The 17039-nt window shown below is 32.6% G+C and overlaps 1 protein-coding gene across 7 annotated transcripts in view; it reads right to left on the reverse strand.

Annotated features, from left to right (window-relative positions):
* LOC110993715 (protein sickie) overlaps positions 1–17039 on the reverse strand; it is a 116470-nt gene that overhangs the window by 23196 nt on the left and 76235 nt on the right. For 3 of the 7 annotated variants that reach the window (XM_045630274.1, XM_045630278.1, XM_045630280.1), the window contains 13 exons: positions 16824–16989; positions 16189–16320; positions 14888–14944; positions 14455–14623; positions 14100–14192; positions 13258–13402; positions 12299–12412; positions 11991–12170; positions 11747–11773; positions 10529–10635; positions 9987–10115; positions 9379–9473; positions 8561–8635 (listed from right to left, as the gene is read on the reverse strand). In XM_045630274.1, coding sequence (XP_045486230.1) covers positions 8561–8635; positions 9379–9473; positions 9987–10115; positions 10529–10635; positions 11747–11773; positions 11991–12170; positions 12299–12412; positions 13258–13402; positions 14100–14192; positions 14455–14623; positions 14888–14944; positions 16189–16320; positions 16824–16989 — 1489 coding nt within the window. The remainder of the gene's footprint in view (positions 1–8560; positions 8636–9378; positions 9474–9986; positions 10116–10528; positions 10636–11746; positions 11774–11990; positions 12171–12298; positions 12413–13257; positions 13403–14099; positions 14193–14454; positions 14624–14887; positions 14945–16188; positions 16321–16823; positions 16990–17039) is intronic. The other 4 variants (XM_045630275.1, XM_045630276.1, XM_045630279.1 and 1 more) reach the window with 4 other exon arrangements.

Below are 17039 nucleotides of genomic sequence, written 5' to 3' on the forward strand. Positions count from 1 at the left end.
TAAAAGTGCTTACGGAAGTACCTTCTAATTGTTTCTTTTATAAACCGGTTGAAGGAGTTTTTGAAAACATGCCTTCCAAAAATAATACTATTTTTTGAATACCGGTTTTACTTGCGAAGCAATTTAACGTACTGATAGGCCAGTTATGCAAATTTAACCGAAAAACAACGAACATATTTTTGGGGAAGGCCGTAGGATCGTAGTGGTTGTCTGCCAAGGTCGATCCGTTTGATTACATAAAACATTAACGGGTTTTAGATTATGTATTCATTGATAATTTCGTGACGATCGTTAAAACGCCTTAATTAAGAATTAAATGTGACATTTGCCTTGTCATTGCAATTAAAACAATTATTGTATCTTTAATATATACTTCATGGATTAAATTTAAACAGTGGAAAACCTGGATATGTCTAGTAGTGTCACAAAGTAATTCTATATACATATGTAGGTAATAACTGAATAGCATACTATTTCAATTTTATTTTATATGTTCTTTTAAAGTACATTCTTCTCTAAAAGTAGTTCCTAGATAAATTGACTTGTTGCGAAGAAAGCTATTTATAAACTAACAAGATTTGATTGAATACAAACGATTTCAAGTGATTGTTGTAACTGACACCGTATTGTCGATAGAATATTAACATATTAGTAACGGTCTAGCAAAATTATAACAAGGTTCCAAGAAGTAAAAGGATCAGACAAGACTTGAATGTATTACATAAGATATAATATTGAATACATTCACATGTAGTGCAGTTGAACCACATTATTAATACTTATTTGACATCTATTTATATCTTACGTTACTATTATCCCTTGATAAATAAAATAATTGAAAACTTTGATACTCGCAAGTAGAAACAATGCTCCCTAATCAAGTTTAAATTTTCAACTTTTTACGAGTTCATTCGTCTTTGTTCTGTAAACAGTGACTATTTTTTGTTTCTCAAGGGTTTAAGCAATTCAAAGCAATTTCATTCTGTTGACATGCCCGTATGCGTTTTTGTAATTCGAAACTATTATAACTAGATGTTTCTTAATTACAGAGTATTAAGTTAACATGGCAGTATTGACATAGTGGCTAAACAAGCCTGCAACCCTTAACCCACAGGTCGTCCGTTTATGCCCCGGTTGTGCATCAATAGATCTTTATTTCTATGAGCGTTTGTTCTTCTGGAGAAGGAAAATAATGCGATAAAACTGGTACTGCTTCAGACCAAGAATGTTTTTACAGAAACAGACGGCAGATAACCTGCGTATAAAATGACTAGAGGATTATAGGCTATATTATAGCACTCAGGATGATTCTTAGTAATTAAATCTCGATGAACTGGATAAGTACAATTTCACGATACATTAGACTTCATATGAACGCAATTTAAATTTACTAGGTTATATAGTTTATTGGACGAATAAATAAAACGGGCTCTACATGTATCTGACCAGTCTCCGTATAAATTAACCTCAATTGAGAGCGTGGAGCTTGTTTGATTGAAGATGCTATATTCTAACAGCGAATATCATTTCTGTCGGTATATATACACGCTTATTTTCGTTTAGAAAAAAATCTACATCTTTAACTAGGTAAACTACAAAATTACGAAATTTCTTTTGAGTTCTACAGAGATGAAAATAACCGAAAGATAGATTACGCTCTAGTGAAATTTATGGACGAGTAATTATGTTATAAATGAAGAAACTGAGACGAACCCATAAAATTCTTTGCCAAGTTGATGTCTGGAGTCTGACATCAAATGAAATGGGCATCATTTCTAAAATAAATATTCATGAGTATGTGTTTATGTTTGTAGTTCAATTATCAATGTTTTCCTTGGGTCGGTTTTTACAAATTAGCAAGTTTCTCCCTCACGACATATTGTCTTACAGTGTTAAGTTATACGCTGATATTGGCTATGAATATAGTGGTTTCTCTTTGACAGCAAGTACAATAGCCTTGGAACTTTCATAACAATGGTCTTTTTTGAATAGAACACGCAAGTGAATAAACTTTTGGGCTATACACCTGAACAGGAGGGTTTAAGCGTTATTAAAAAAGGGATGCGGATACCTGGCCCATAACTAAAGAACGTAAACTTTACGCACAAATTATGTTCCATGTTAGTAACAATAAAAGTGAGCGTTATTTTAAATTGCTATTTGTACTGACGTAATTTATGTTTCTGTTTAAAAAATGTTATCTCACACAAAAGACATAAAGTTCAAAGTCAAGTTTTTTGGTAACAAAATGATAAAACACTTCAAAATATCTATTGATAAAACAAAAGGACACGCGGATGTAGTAACGTAACATAATAAGAAAACATGTTTACTCTAACAGAAAACAGAGATCATATAAAGTATCAAATATCGCTAGATAAATTGCAACACACTCATATCTGATAGATAACGCAAAACTATTTACACTCATCACAGGAAAATCCACTGATATCCATTTGTTTATAAGTTATCGAATAAAGGAACGCGCACGAGACGCGCGTACGTCCGTTCTCGAATACGTTTCAAATCAGACTGGTTACTTCGTAGTTCGTACTATTAACTATTTATTTACTGGTTACTGATGACCGTTGAGTGTTGACTATTTTACAGTGTACTCATGCTGTGCTGTATTCAAAACCGTAGATATTATCGTTTGTAGTAATAGATTATATTAAGTTGTTAAGCAAAGTTAATAACACTGAGTCACGAAACCTAGACAGAAACTACGATAGAAATTTAATTCTCTGGTTTTAGTTGTGAATTGAGTCATAGCAATGATAGATGTTAAAAAGCGAATTAAAAGTCAAAAATATATTAAAATATGTATTCGTTAATTCTTTGAGACTAAGTGTGACGACTAGAGATAAAAGAAATTTAGAAGTTTGCTAGAACGGAAATGGATTTTGGGAAAAAACTTGTAAATTTTGCAACCATGTGTTTTAAATCTCTTTTTGAGTAATACCAACTTCCTGAGTGTTTTTTTTTGTAGTAATTATTCTGTTGCATAAACAAAGAGCGATTTCTGGTTTTTATCTTTCTAATTGTTTTTCTCAGTATGAATAATGTGATTGGCAATATGCGAAGTAGTTTAAGATGTCAATATAATTACTTACAAATAATGAGTATCGAAGGTTGGTAAATTACTTGAATATACGTTTCAATTTATTACCGTCTTGATTGACTCATTTAAAGTTTGAATATGGTGATAACATCTGACAATCTCTGACTAGGCAAAAACGGCAGAATATTTTCCGCAGAGGTGGAAGTTTGCCCTCGTTTTCTGTAATTCTCTATTATCGAACTCAATTTACCAAGCGCATTGATTAGTCGATTAGCGTTTTTGCCTGTTGAGGTTGAATCGAAATGTCTTGGACGTGAAAATGAATGGCTGAACTGACAAACACCCAGCTATGGTTTGAATTTTTTATAATTTTTAGAATAAGCCATGCGTTTCCTGATTTTCTTTTCGGTATTTTTTACAATATAAAATATCTATTAATGTTATAAAACAATATATTTAATTTCAGTCACTACAGAAATAACAATTTCTCAGTAAATGTGACTGAAATATAGAAGCTAATACAATAGAGCAACGAATGTAGCTGTTTAGTCCTTGTTGAATTATTTATGGCGGCACGGCTTTGTATAGCCGTAAATTAAGGGAACACAAGCAGTCGCTTTATTTAAACCCTTTCTTTGTCCTTTGATTTAAATTGATTGGTTTAAAACGGATTAATGGACGTTTGAACTAACCTTAACAACTAACTAAATAACAACTTTTTCCCTGTTTTACATTAATTATTATTTATGCATTTAAATCACATACATATATAAGATTTACCTTCGATATATATATATATATATATATATATTTTGATTTATCTGAATGTTAAATAATATTAAGATCTATTTCTGTAAATCCTGTTCTAAAATAAACAAATCATTGTCCAAAAATTAAACTGCAATTGCATAACTGTTGTAAGCACATACGCTCCTAAAAGAATTTTCGCATTTGTATGGGAATATATATTTTTAATTATTCTGGTTGAAGTCTAGACCAAGCTGTGGGAACTTCATCTCTTGTTTTCTACACCACTACACAGTACACTAATTGGACTATTCGTGGTAATTTACCGTTAATAATTTTCGCTTTCTCTATTATAATACGGACAATTAAAATATATAATTAAAATTATTCACTCTCTCTATGTGTGCGTCACAAACTGTGGATTTTTACCGAATTTGTGTTATCAACCTTTCGAGGAAAATAAATCGAGATATTTAATGAAAGGTATATCTAATTTTCCTGTTTGACTCATGAACACATTACGGCGTAATTCTTTAACTGTAGCAAGCTTTTGAAATTAATTTTATTAAAGTAATTTATGCTTTCAGATGATCCTTTTAATATATATAAGGATTTTTTCGTACTTCGCATGTTCATACATACAAAAGCTTTCTTAAGTTTCAACTACTAATACGCAAATGTAAACATAAACTTATTTGTAATCTTCGCACATGTTGTGATTAATGTTTGCACCCATAAATGGCGCGTTAAAATAAGTGTTAATATTCAACATTGTATGCAACATGGAACATGTAAGGGACAAAGATGTTTCAACGCTCCTTTATCTATGCCAAATAAAAAATTTACAATGCAAATTTGTATTTTTATTATTCGCCCTATATATTACATAAGGAAAATGTTTTATAGTGGTTGTTAATTATTAAACTGCTAATATTTTACCTAGAATTAGATAAATAATTATTTAAAAGCATATTATATAACCACCCTATAATTCTAAATCAAGCCAGCATTTGAATTCAGCTCGGTTTTGATTCGGAAACTATAATATTAGGGATGTATTCGATACCGATAGCGATATATCGACAATACTTCGAGTTTGCCGATATATCGGTATCGGGGATATTTTAATTATCAATACAAGGAATCTTTTAAAATTTCGCTCTTTAAAAAAGTCATGTATAGTCCGGTCAATTTAGACAAAAATAGCGGTCCAATAACAAAAAATCCTGGATGGATTGGATTTTTTTCTCAAAAATGGTAAGTTTTATCAAAAAACGTTTTAAGCCAAAGTTATAGATCTTAAAATTCTCTTACTCTTTAATTTAGTCAGCGTCCGTATCGGTATAAGTATCGGCGATATTTCTTTAAGAGTATCGGCATCGGTATCGTATCGGCAAAAAGGCATATCGATGCATCCCTACTGTATATATTAATCATGTAATTTAAACGTAAATAACTAAGTTACAACACAATCTTTCCGTTGAAATAAGTATAAGAAAAATATTGCCTAGAGTGAACTCACTACAGAAAATAATTCACTAGCAACAAGGAAGTAATGTAGCCACCACTCGCGTCCTGCGCGCATAGAGCATGCAACTACATTTTACTTTGTGACGTATAAATTTAGTATAATAAAAAGCTAAACACTCTTCAGACTATAGTACTCGTGTCTCTTTTCATTACAATATATTCGCAATTTGAGGGACAGAGACGAAAGTATAGTCTAGTCCAATCCTATGTATTTATTTACCTATTCCATACTTAAAGCAATCTCTACGTCAACAAAATATGTAAACATTTTCCACTGTTACTTTCAAATTCATTTTACTATTTTTATTTGCAATTCAAATCATTGTTTTGACGTAGATGTGCCTTATTTAAATCGTTTCCTAATGCTAACCAGCGGATTATTTTAACTTCAGCCACATTGACGTAGAACACCTTATATGTTGTAGATTACCGCATTTTATTTTATTTCTATAAAAAGTAACCGAGTGTAACCTTGTTCATACTTGGAAGTTAAATTTAGACTTGTTAATAAATTATTGTAACTGATTTGTAAATACTAATAAAATATTATTTATAAGGGGAATAAGAGCATACTGTAGATTGTACTTAATGACGTAGACTCATGTCATGATTTTAGTTTGATACTGTTTTTTAGTTTTTGTTAATTTAAGTTTTTAATCATGAGCATTTTTGAAGTACGTTCGTTGAATCGTTGAAAATTTATGTTTGAAAAATTTGCGGGGATAAACGATTGTATAATTCTTGAATTTTATAATAATTAAAACATCACTTTGGGTTATTATACCAACGCAGACGTGTCAGTGTAAAAACCGTACAATATTTTAAGTGTAATAACGGCAGTACAATATATTACAATCAAAAAACAGATACTACTTTAGTCCTCACCTCCTTCAGAAACCTACAATAACTAATTTTAACCGCGAACATCAATTACACTGTTAATAAAGAAACAATTGAAACTACTAATATATTGAAACATTTTAAAGGTCGAATCACAAATGTTACATCTAACTACAGCCTTAGACAGTTTTATATTCTTTTAGAATAGACTAGAATTAATTAAAATAATAATTTTCAATTCTTGATTAGAAAATTCGCACTAAGACGTTCAAAGGCGGCGTAAATAACAGTTGACAGGAGGGCCTACTGTAGTTGGCATACATTCCTGACACCCGATATGGACTTAGTGGTCTCACGTCTCACGGCCGTGTGACTTGTTCGACCCTTGCTATTATCTCATTATTTGATCTGTGTCACTTGCTGTCGATGTCATGTCGATATTGAAAATTCCAATATGGACGGAGGTGGTGAAAATGCCGTTTAGCCTGACCTCTAGGTACTTTCTTTAGTGTATAATATGTATTACCTATACGATGTACGTAAAATTGTGTATGTAATATTCAGATCTGACGAGATATAGAAATCTGTTGTGAACCAAAAAACAGCAACAAAAATAGTAGCTGTTACACGACATCACGACACTGATGAAAATAATTAATTTATGGATTTCAATGACTGACAATGAAGTGCTCATAGAGTACGATTAAGAATAGACATGTAGAGCTATACTTGTCTTTTTTAATAATTTTATATTATACTTTATATGAATTTGTATTAAAGGTAACAAGTCAGAATCCTACATAAAAGTATGTGTACTTAAGTTTTAACGAAAAAGACAGCTTTCTTCAATTAATTTAAACGCGGAATATACCACAATATTGGTAAGCAATATAATGTTTCGAAATATACACTGGCAACTTATAACGAGAGCTGTACTACTCTGTGACAGCTTCTTATATTACTCAGGGATTAATATAACTTTTATAATATTTTATGTAGTAAAATACATAATGCCTTGCATAATTTGATTTTTGATGTACAGCAATATGTTCTCTGCAGATGAAGTAAAAATTATACTATTTTTCTTACATAGTAATTAACTGACGTTGCTATATTAAGGGCTTTTTGTAAATTGTATGAATCTCGATTTTTGCGAGGTTACTACACATAAAGCTATTGATAAGCCTTGTAGTTTAAAAGAGATAAGCACTATCGTTTATACATCTGATTGACGGGTACGGATTAGACTTCTGTCGGGATCTTCGTTTTCTCATCAAAATACCTATTTAATTTAAACTACCGATACTTAAAACATACATAAATAGTCTGAGAACTGTATTTAAAATTCTGCGCCGCTATCATGGCAGATGGTTGTTTTTATAAGGTATCACCCAAATCACAAGTTGCGACGGGAATCTTTCTCAGAATCATTCGTATACGGCGTTGACAGGGAGTAGAAATATAATTCTCTTTATCGATGTGGAGATAAAGCAAAAGTGATATTAATTGGTATAGTTTGGTACGTAAAGCTGACTATCAGTAGAATGTAGAAAATGGCTGTAATATAATCTGATGTATGATACAAATACCAACTCTTGGACTGGCCGTGAAATATATTTTGACAAGTAGGCTCAAATTACTGACATATTTCTTCGTTTTTGGAAGCCAAGAACGCGCTACCGCGGTTACAGTATTACATTACATTAGGTAATAAACTATAGCTGACATGTTTAATTGTTTTACAGTGGATTAATAACATTTTTGACAGGTCTTGATTTCTATAATGTTTCCTATATGATTAAGACGAGGAAAGATTGATCTTTCAATACTTTATTTATTTATACTTCATTGAGAGAGCAACTGGCCTTATTGCCTTCGAGTAATCTCTTCCAACACTGTAAGGAATTTCCTTTAAAATTAAATTTATGAGCGCACGTAGTACAAAACTACAAAGCTTACATTATATACTTAGATAAATGGAACCAAATTCTGTTAAATATTGTCTAGTTTTTACAATAACTACGGGAATAATATCACAATAACGAGAGAGATATATAAGATATTTCCGTAAGTATATAAAATCCATAACTTCTATCGCGTTTTTAACGTGAAAGACAAATTAATGTCAAGACATCGCCAACCAATTAGCGCTATCATAAAAATCCTCAAATTAAGTTTATCTATAATACATGTTTTTGAATGTTTATGAGCCGTAGATTCTCCTAAAGAAGCACATTTAATATACGGTCTTTAATATACAGACAGTGATATTAAACAATAATAAACTTTGTTCATAGCAAAAATGAGAATTTTTAACAAAGACTCCGTTGTTGGTATGTTTAAGTTTTACTTTAAGACTTGATTTATTAAAATGGTACTTACATTAGTTGTGAGTTGCGTCGTGAGTGTGTGAACTTTTTCTTTGGCGTCCGCCAGCTCTCTTCTCAACTTTCGAACCTAAGATATAAAATATTATAATTATTTTTTATACGTAAAAAAGCGACCATTTAATCAAGCGAATCGTAGTACTGTCGTTAATTGAAATTTCCGAATAACAACATATTACAACACGCCTAACCAACTTTTATTGATTGTCTCATAAATAATCTCATAAATTAAATGCATAAATTAAATCTCATAAATTCGGTTTAATTTATGCATTTAATTTATTGATAGAAGTATTTTGAGGCAAGTAATAATTTCTGTTCTTAAAAACCGAAACAATTTTTCCGAGAATAGTACCTATTTCAGAATAGATAAATATTAATTCAGGTCAGATCTTTTTAACGTGTGTCTGCGAAAACATTAACTTTCCCCATATAAGTAGGTATGAATATTATTTTAAGCCTACATTAACATGAAACAATTATTGAGGAAAACATCGCGAGAAATTTCGACCTAAAAATCGATCGTGTGTCGGGCACAGGAGGCTAATCACTTGTCTATAAAAAAAAATGATCATAAAATAAATATAGAAATCTTAGGTCAAGACTTAGAGGTAGTGGCATTAAGCAATGGCTTTTGAACCATTTAGACGTTATCCACAATATAAAAAATACATAACAAGCATTTGTGAATGAAAGATGCATTCGTGCGATATATATGATTGGTGATATTATACATATCGTATATATATTATACATTAAGTCATCTAAAAAACTTAAAAGCTAATAAATGATGTGAATGAATGGGTTACGTACAGGCGTATTTACCTCGTGGGCGTGTCTTTCCTCGGCGCCGGCGCCCGCCGCAAGAGAAGACGCGGTTGATACAAGGGAAGCAGTGGATCCGTGAACTGAAAATATAATTCCTTGTTCATTATGATTGCCTGGTACAAATTATGAATATGATAAAGTTATTTCAAAAGTATTAATGTTTTCTTTACACAAGAGCAATAAAATCTTACTATGGAAACATCGATGACAATAATTAACGAAAATATTCATGTTAAAATTAGTCTGGTCCAAATTACAGATTATTTATATGAAAATGTATACAAAGCCAGAGTTGGTCAGCCATCATGCACCATCCTAAGGTTTACAAATTTAATACCAGGGCTAGTTGAACGTTGAAGAAATGTGTAGTTCTTCCCGCCGTCCGTAGATGGCGTTAAACCCTACAAACTTCTACGTTCCACAGTATGCAGAAAACGATGAAATAAGTATGTATTCTATTATGAACTATAAGCCAAAATATTGCTTGGCTCGTATATGTGCCACGATGCAGGGGGTAATGAAAATTGTATAAGACAATATCTCTAGGCTTGATTCCTTAACAAACACCAATAGAATGTAAATAAATGACTTACCTTCATCGTTTTTCTTGGGATAATGGTGTGAATGTCGTGGAGTATGCATGACACTGGCAGGTTGGTGCGTAGGACTGAGAGCCGATCTCGGTGATGGTGATGGTGGTTCGGATACCCCGTAATTTAGACCTATAATAGTAATCCCAATATGATAAATATTCACTAGAATATACTATTGTTGATTGGAAAAGGAATCCACTCAAATAAAGCCATGAGCGGTCTGTATGATGTATTATATGAATTAAAAAATATTTATCTCAAATAAAATAATGTTTTGAAACCTCATAATATATTTTTTAGTTTCTAGACTAACAATTATACAATACTTATAATAACCTAATACAGTTTAAGATTCCCGATGTATAAAAGTTTTATATATCGATTCCCTTTTAATTTACTCTAAATATGATCATGGGTATAAATTAAATTAAAAACAAAAAAGTAGAACGTTATAATTACAATTGAATATTTATTAAGAAGTTTACGTTCGAACTGGGTCAAAAAATATGTGACAAATGTAAAAATATAGAAGATAAACCAACCTTGTCCACCGGGACCGTATTGGACAGGCAGGCAGTAATAAGGTTCGTAATCACTCTCAGAAGACCTTTGAAGCATTGACGGATATAGCTTTTCCGATTTCGTCGATCTGAAAAGAGAATTCTGAATGCACCCTGTTGGTTTGATGATTAGACATTGAAGCCTCACGTAGCGGTAAAAGTAAGCAATTGCTTTTGCTGATGATATTTCAGTTTCTAATAAAAAGCTATTTTATATAGTAGCGAGAGTGGCAGCTCCTAGGGCGTGAATAATTCTAGAACATAAACAGTGTTTGTAACTCCATCGAAACAGTTGTAGGTTTACCCTTAGTTTTTGACAATCCCTTTTTTTAATAGCAATATTAATACTGTAATAAACTTAATACTCCAAAGAAAATATCGCCGGATCAGCCAGTTAAAAGAGAAGTTTTGTAGAACGCCATTCCCGTATATATGAACACTGTTTTCTTATTTTATTTAGCGTAAAGATTTTTTAGTAGAATAAACCAAATTATGTAGTTAGTACACCTATATCTGTAACATGATTTTTTAGGAAGTTTGCTACAAGCAAAGAAAGTCTGTGGTCACAGAATTATGCGACAGGTGTAGTAGCCCCACTCGTCTCGTAATAGATGACGACGATAGCGTTGTGAAACAATAAAATATGACAATTGACAAACGATCACATTGGATAAGATATAATGAGCATTTAATTTCAAACTGAAAATATGTTTTATGATATCTCACTTTATAATGTAAGCGATATCTGTGCTACCATTAGTAAAATAATTTGTATGAAGTCTTACCAATCGCTTTGAAATTATAGCTAAACATCAAGTGCCCAAGACAATATACTCATATGCTATGCAAGCGTAATCTTCGATCGCCGATCGAATTGTTATGACATAGTCATAAGACAAGCGTGAGGTAATGTCAATACGATTTACTGTTTGATATTAATTACAACAGCGAGTCACCCTTAGTCTCCGGGCTCTAAACTAAACATTAAAAGCATTTATGCTCTGGATCTATAGCAAACATTATCCGGATATCAAAACCAGGTCGTAAATTATCAGGCCGGATCCACGTCAAAATTTTTTCGTGAGAAATGAACCAAAAAGCTAAAATAATGAGTTTTTCGTAAGCCGTGCCATTTGCGTCCATGCAGTGAATGCGTGCCACGTTGAAGCGAAACCGTATACTTCAAACCTTGTGGCATACCTTGGGAATGTCCTATCTCTGAGGTAGCTAAAAGTTAATAAACCCATTTATAAAATAATAATTAACTGTAAAATATACACAAACATTTATTGTAATTTATTTACAGTACAGCATTTCCTGATGATACTTTTGACCAATATAGATAGACCAATATTAAAATATTCTGAAGTTTTACATATTATTTAAATGAATGGTGCCAAGCGAAGGAAATTTGGAGTGACGATTTAGAAATGGTATCACCCACCTAATACTGTTGCTTCGGTTAAGCCTCGAAGTTTGTGCGTCTCGATGCATGATGAGCTTATTGTGTGTGAGTGAGCTGCGGTGATGTGAGTTAGGGGTAGTGTGCTGCGCTGAATGGAGTGACGTCAGAGATTCCATAGACTCTCCTTCAGAAAGACGTCCAGTCGCCGAATATGTATTGCTGAAATTGTACAGAAGGGTTCATGCTGGCCACGGTCTGGGGATGGCCGAAAGGGGTCGCGCAAGCATATGAACACACAGGTTTGATGGCTATAATGCAATTACAAGGATGATATAAATGTAAGTTACCTATGTCTGAGCCATGGTGCGTAGGGGATTCCGTAATCTGACTTCACTTCGGAGTAAGTCTGAGTGTCTGATAGACTTCCGTCGCTGATCTTCATACCGCCTCTTGGAGGTACTCTGAAAAGGATAAATATCTACGGATGTAGAACATATACTACTTAACTACATTAATAATATAAGTTTTACAAGAAATTAATTGTTTATGTGTATATTCCATATACACAAAATTTGTAATCTATAAAACCTTTTATATATATATAATTTACCTTCCAACAGTATAAGAAAACAGTCTCTACGATACCCAGTATAAATTGGTACTGTGTACTTTAGTTCTCACGCTTTCAAGTTACGTATCATTTTTGTAAATACAGCTTTGAGATAAGATAGGATCTATCAATTTAAATGTCAACTATGGATATAGGTTATTAGAAAAACTTGATAGAAGGCTTTTGCTTAAATTATTTTTTTAATACTTTTTGTAACATACTATTTTTTTAGTATGTTACAAAACATATTTATTTTAGTTTTATTAAAATATATTATGAAAATGACCTTATTTTTTATAGTACAGGGGGCAAACGGGCAGGAGACTTACCTGATGTAAGTGATAACGTACACTGCTATAAGACTCGCAAGTGCGTTGCCGACTTTTAAGTAATTGGTAATTGCCGCTCTTATCTTAAAGGACCTTAAGTCTAATTGGTACAGAGAAACTATGGAATTGGTACGGAAGGAAGGAAAGCCAATTTCTCGAGACAAAAGATAGCAATGTACTCTGATTTTGACGTATCTATTTCCCGTTACAGACCTGGAAGCCGAGTTATGTAGTTTTTCGAGTTGCTTTTCACCATTATTTATTAGGTATATGTATAATAAACAACTATTACCCATTGATAATAGTTAATATGAATATTTATTGTGTATATTTCTTTTAAGAAATGCTAAAAGTAAGAAAAAAGTACCTGTGATGATGAAAAAGTGCAGCGAATTCATGAGTTCCCGGCTTTGGCAAGGACTGAGATCCAAGTAGTCGCTCCCTTACTGAAGCAGAAAGTTGAGCGGCTGAACTTCCTTGAAGCGAATAGGATTTTGGTCCTATACCGTTTTCTAAAAATATAAAAACATTAAATATCTCTTGTTATTATTAACTATGACTATTCTGGTATGTCTTCAGAAAAATCGCGACATGAATAAAAATACATACATTCATATTAAAAGATCTCGACAACACATGAACACTCAGCTGAGGTTGAAAAAATTCTTTATAAAAAATTTAAATGCAAGAAGCAATAATCATTTTAATTCATTAAGTACAGATATTCAAGAGTATGGAATAGTATGGTCCAAAAAATTTGTCAAAAGACCTGGTCCATGGAACTGGTTGCTAAATAAAAATTAATGATGGTTTTTGATTTTGTGTAACAGACCGTTGTTTTTTGGATTACTATCTTTAAATAGTTACACAGACACATAGGTTTTATTTAATTACTAAAACTATTTTATTTATTTATGCTACTTTGCCCGCTCTACACCCTTGACTGGCGAACTGGTAGTAAGTGTAAATTTAGAATCAGTTTAACATTTTTTCTGTTGACATTCATATCATTCGTTCTCATTCTTATGTCCTTGGTTACTTATATGAATAAAGTTATTTTGAGTTTGAGTTTTCATTAAATAGCTTTGTAAGCTTCCATGAGGCTATAATTTCCCGATGTGAACAGGTATATAATTGTAACATTCCTGCTTCGGAGTTTTTAGGTTAGAGAAATTTTCATATATAATATTGTGTGTAAAAAAAACATACTGTGTATTTGTAGGTCCTGGGTACAGGTTTGTGTCCCTCCGGATACTTTTACTTTTGTTCTAGGTACAGCAGTCACTTGTGCCGTCCTTCCGCCTGGAAATAACCATAAAACAGTATAGGAAATATCACGATTAACAAAAACTATTAGTTAAAGATGACAAGACTAAATTATATTTTATTAAAACGAAGGTGTTGATACTGAAGGTTGTTACAGGCTATTACAGTTATTAAAATATGAAAGAGGAATATGTCGCTTATTTGGAAAATATGCCACCTGCTTGATAAACCTTCCCTCGTGTCACCATACACATAAATAAAATCCTTACACTAAACATTAATAATAAGTTATATTTACTATGTGTATGCTGCGGCGGTCCATTTGCCGGTAATGGGGGCGGTTGTTGGGTGCCATTCTGTCGTTTAGCGTAGCCGAAGTTCTGTGGGCCTTTGGCCTTGCTTGATGAGCTACTCCCGTTGCCGCTTGACACACTGGATGGACGAGAGCCTCCACTTGGGGATTGAAGCTGAAATATTTATTTTCTGACCAGTTTAAAAACAAAATGTACACAAACAACAACAAAAACGTTTTTCTTTTGTAACAGAAAAGGCCACTGATGTAGATAAGAGGGTAGATTTTTATTTTATTTATATTAATGCTGTTAAAACTGCTTTTGCATAGACTGTCAGGTAGTTCTTACTTTTAACTCAGGTAGTAAATTTATATTCTTAACTGAAAACCTCAGTTTTTTCTTTATACTTCGTCAATATGTTTCGAATAAAAAAATTACCTGCGCACTGCCTCCTTGTCTCGATCCATGCTGATTTGAAGGATTAGCGGCAGCATACTGAAATTAAAATTAATAAACAATATTAAAATATATTGTATGAATAAAATTTTTCTTAAAATAACTTTTTTAACAGCAACATTTTAATTAGATTTACATAATTATGTACCGAAATTTTTTCTTCATATTGTCGGATTTAGTAACACGTTTCTGAGAGGCATCGGTTTCTGTATCAAACAATTTTAAAATCATTTTCGTCGGTGAGTGATACTTTATATGACAGAAGAACCTAACAATTATTTTATAATTATTCACATTTAATGAAGGTTTGTTTAAATGGCGATGTGCCAAGAATTATTATTGCGGAACTAGCTGCGAACAAACGTTTTTTTGGCGCAAGTTAGTACTCGAAAATCGGTACAATAAAGTTAGGTCACCTGAGTGTGGAACAATGCCAAGTCGAGTTTTTCCTATTTGTTCGTTAACTAGACTAATTGTATTACTTAATCACTTTGGCTTGCTGGTGAAAACTGAAAGCTATCGAATTTGTTGATAAATGTTATTCCGTAATGAATAATTACATTCGTTTGTCAAAGCAAAAATGATTTGCATTATCATACAATTTTAGGATACGGTAATTCTTAGATTTGCCGTAGTTCTTGGGTCTGGGCCTCAGATATCTGTGTCTGTTTCATGATCATTTACCAATCTATAGGCAATTAGTTGATCAGCATCCTGTGGCTAACACACGCAGTTGATTTTTTTGGGAATAAGGCAAGCCGGTTTCTAGACGATGTTTTCATTCACCGCCCAAGCAAATGTAAAATAAGTATAAAGAAGGACCATTGGTGGACACATTAACAGATAAACATTATTTTACCTTAGGTAAAAACAGGAGCTATATTAGTTGTAGTATACACATATATAGTTGTAGTAAACTCTCGAAACTTTATTTAATTTTTATAGGAAAAACAATACCAGAACTAACAATACAGAACAGTTGATCGAATGTGATTTGATAAATTTGTGTACACATGTGAAAAGTTGATTAAAAGGTTTAGCCGGTGTAACCCTACGCACTAATTGTAGTCTATGTTTTGGTCGTATTTCCAAACATTAGATAGTAAGTCATTGTATATCTTATAAAGTTTTGTACCTCTGGCGTACATACGTAATTTTAACAGCCTTACAATATCTGAATATCTGAGATCTGCATGGAAGAGATCGCTCGAAAGCGAAAAGCCAACGTTGCCCTCCTTATTGTTTAATTATTTTAATGAGACGAAGTGTAAATAAGTAAATACCTGAGGGTGTGGCGCGATGCCGAGTTGCTGTGCCGCAGTGAGTTTCTCTCGTTTGTGTTGTGGCGAGTGGTGACCCGCACGCCGCTCGCTTTTTCGACTATGAGATGGACTGGGAGGAGCTGGTGGCTGACTCTGAAATTTTTCGAATATGTTTTGAATTTATTTTATAATGGTTGGATTGTACATACCTCGCCTCTATATATATTGAACATGAAGAAAATCACAAAATTTTCAGTCGTAGGGACCCAAGCGACACAAAAAATCAGTGAATCAAATGTGACGATCGGCCTAGTTGAAATATTATGGAAAATTTATGAAATAAAAAATATGTACATATTTCCCATTTTTTTTAGTTTCTTACCTAGGCCCGACACTCTTACATCTCAAGTAAAGATTAAAGATGATAGACTACGTAAATTGCTAAAGGTCCTGACCACTAAACACTATGTTTATATAATCAAAATTTATTTTGCCTTATCACTGACGTGGCACATAAAAGTAACAAAATTTACAAAACAGTCTTTACTTAATTAAGGCTTGCGGAGTATTTATAAATAACGCTTAAACGCATTCGTTGTCTACTTTGCTCACTTCCTAGTAATTCCTAGAAGAAATTATTTTGAAAGACATGTTACCATTGGTGGAGCCCCAACACCAGGGGAGTCGGTGTACTTCTTCCAAGTTGTGTCTTGCCTCGGCGGCTGTCTCTCCGTCTGCTGCCCACAATCCGTCTTACGAGTACGTCCTACTACACGGTACACAACTCCACTCCCACCTTCCATATTTCTACGTGCTCCACGTCTAAAAAAAGAAAAAAATTAAATACAAAAAAATCACATCGTACTATTTTT

This window comes from Pieris rapae, chromosome 12, assembly GCF_905147795.1.
Source record: "Pieris rapae chromosome 12, ilPieRapa1.1, whole genome shotgun sequence".
In the NCBI taxonomy this organism is placed as follows: Eukaryota; Metazoa; Arthropoda; class Insecta; order Lepidoptera; family Pieridae; genus Pieris; species Pieris rapae.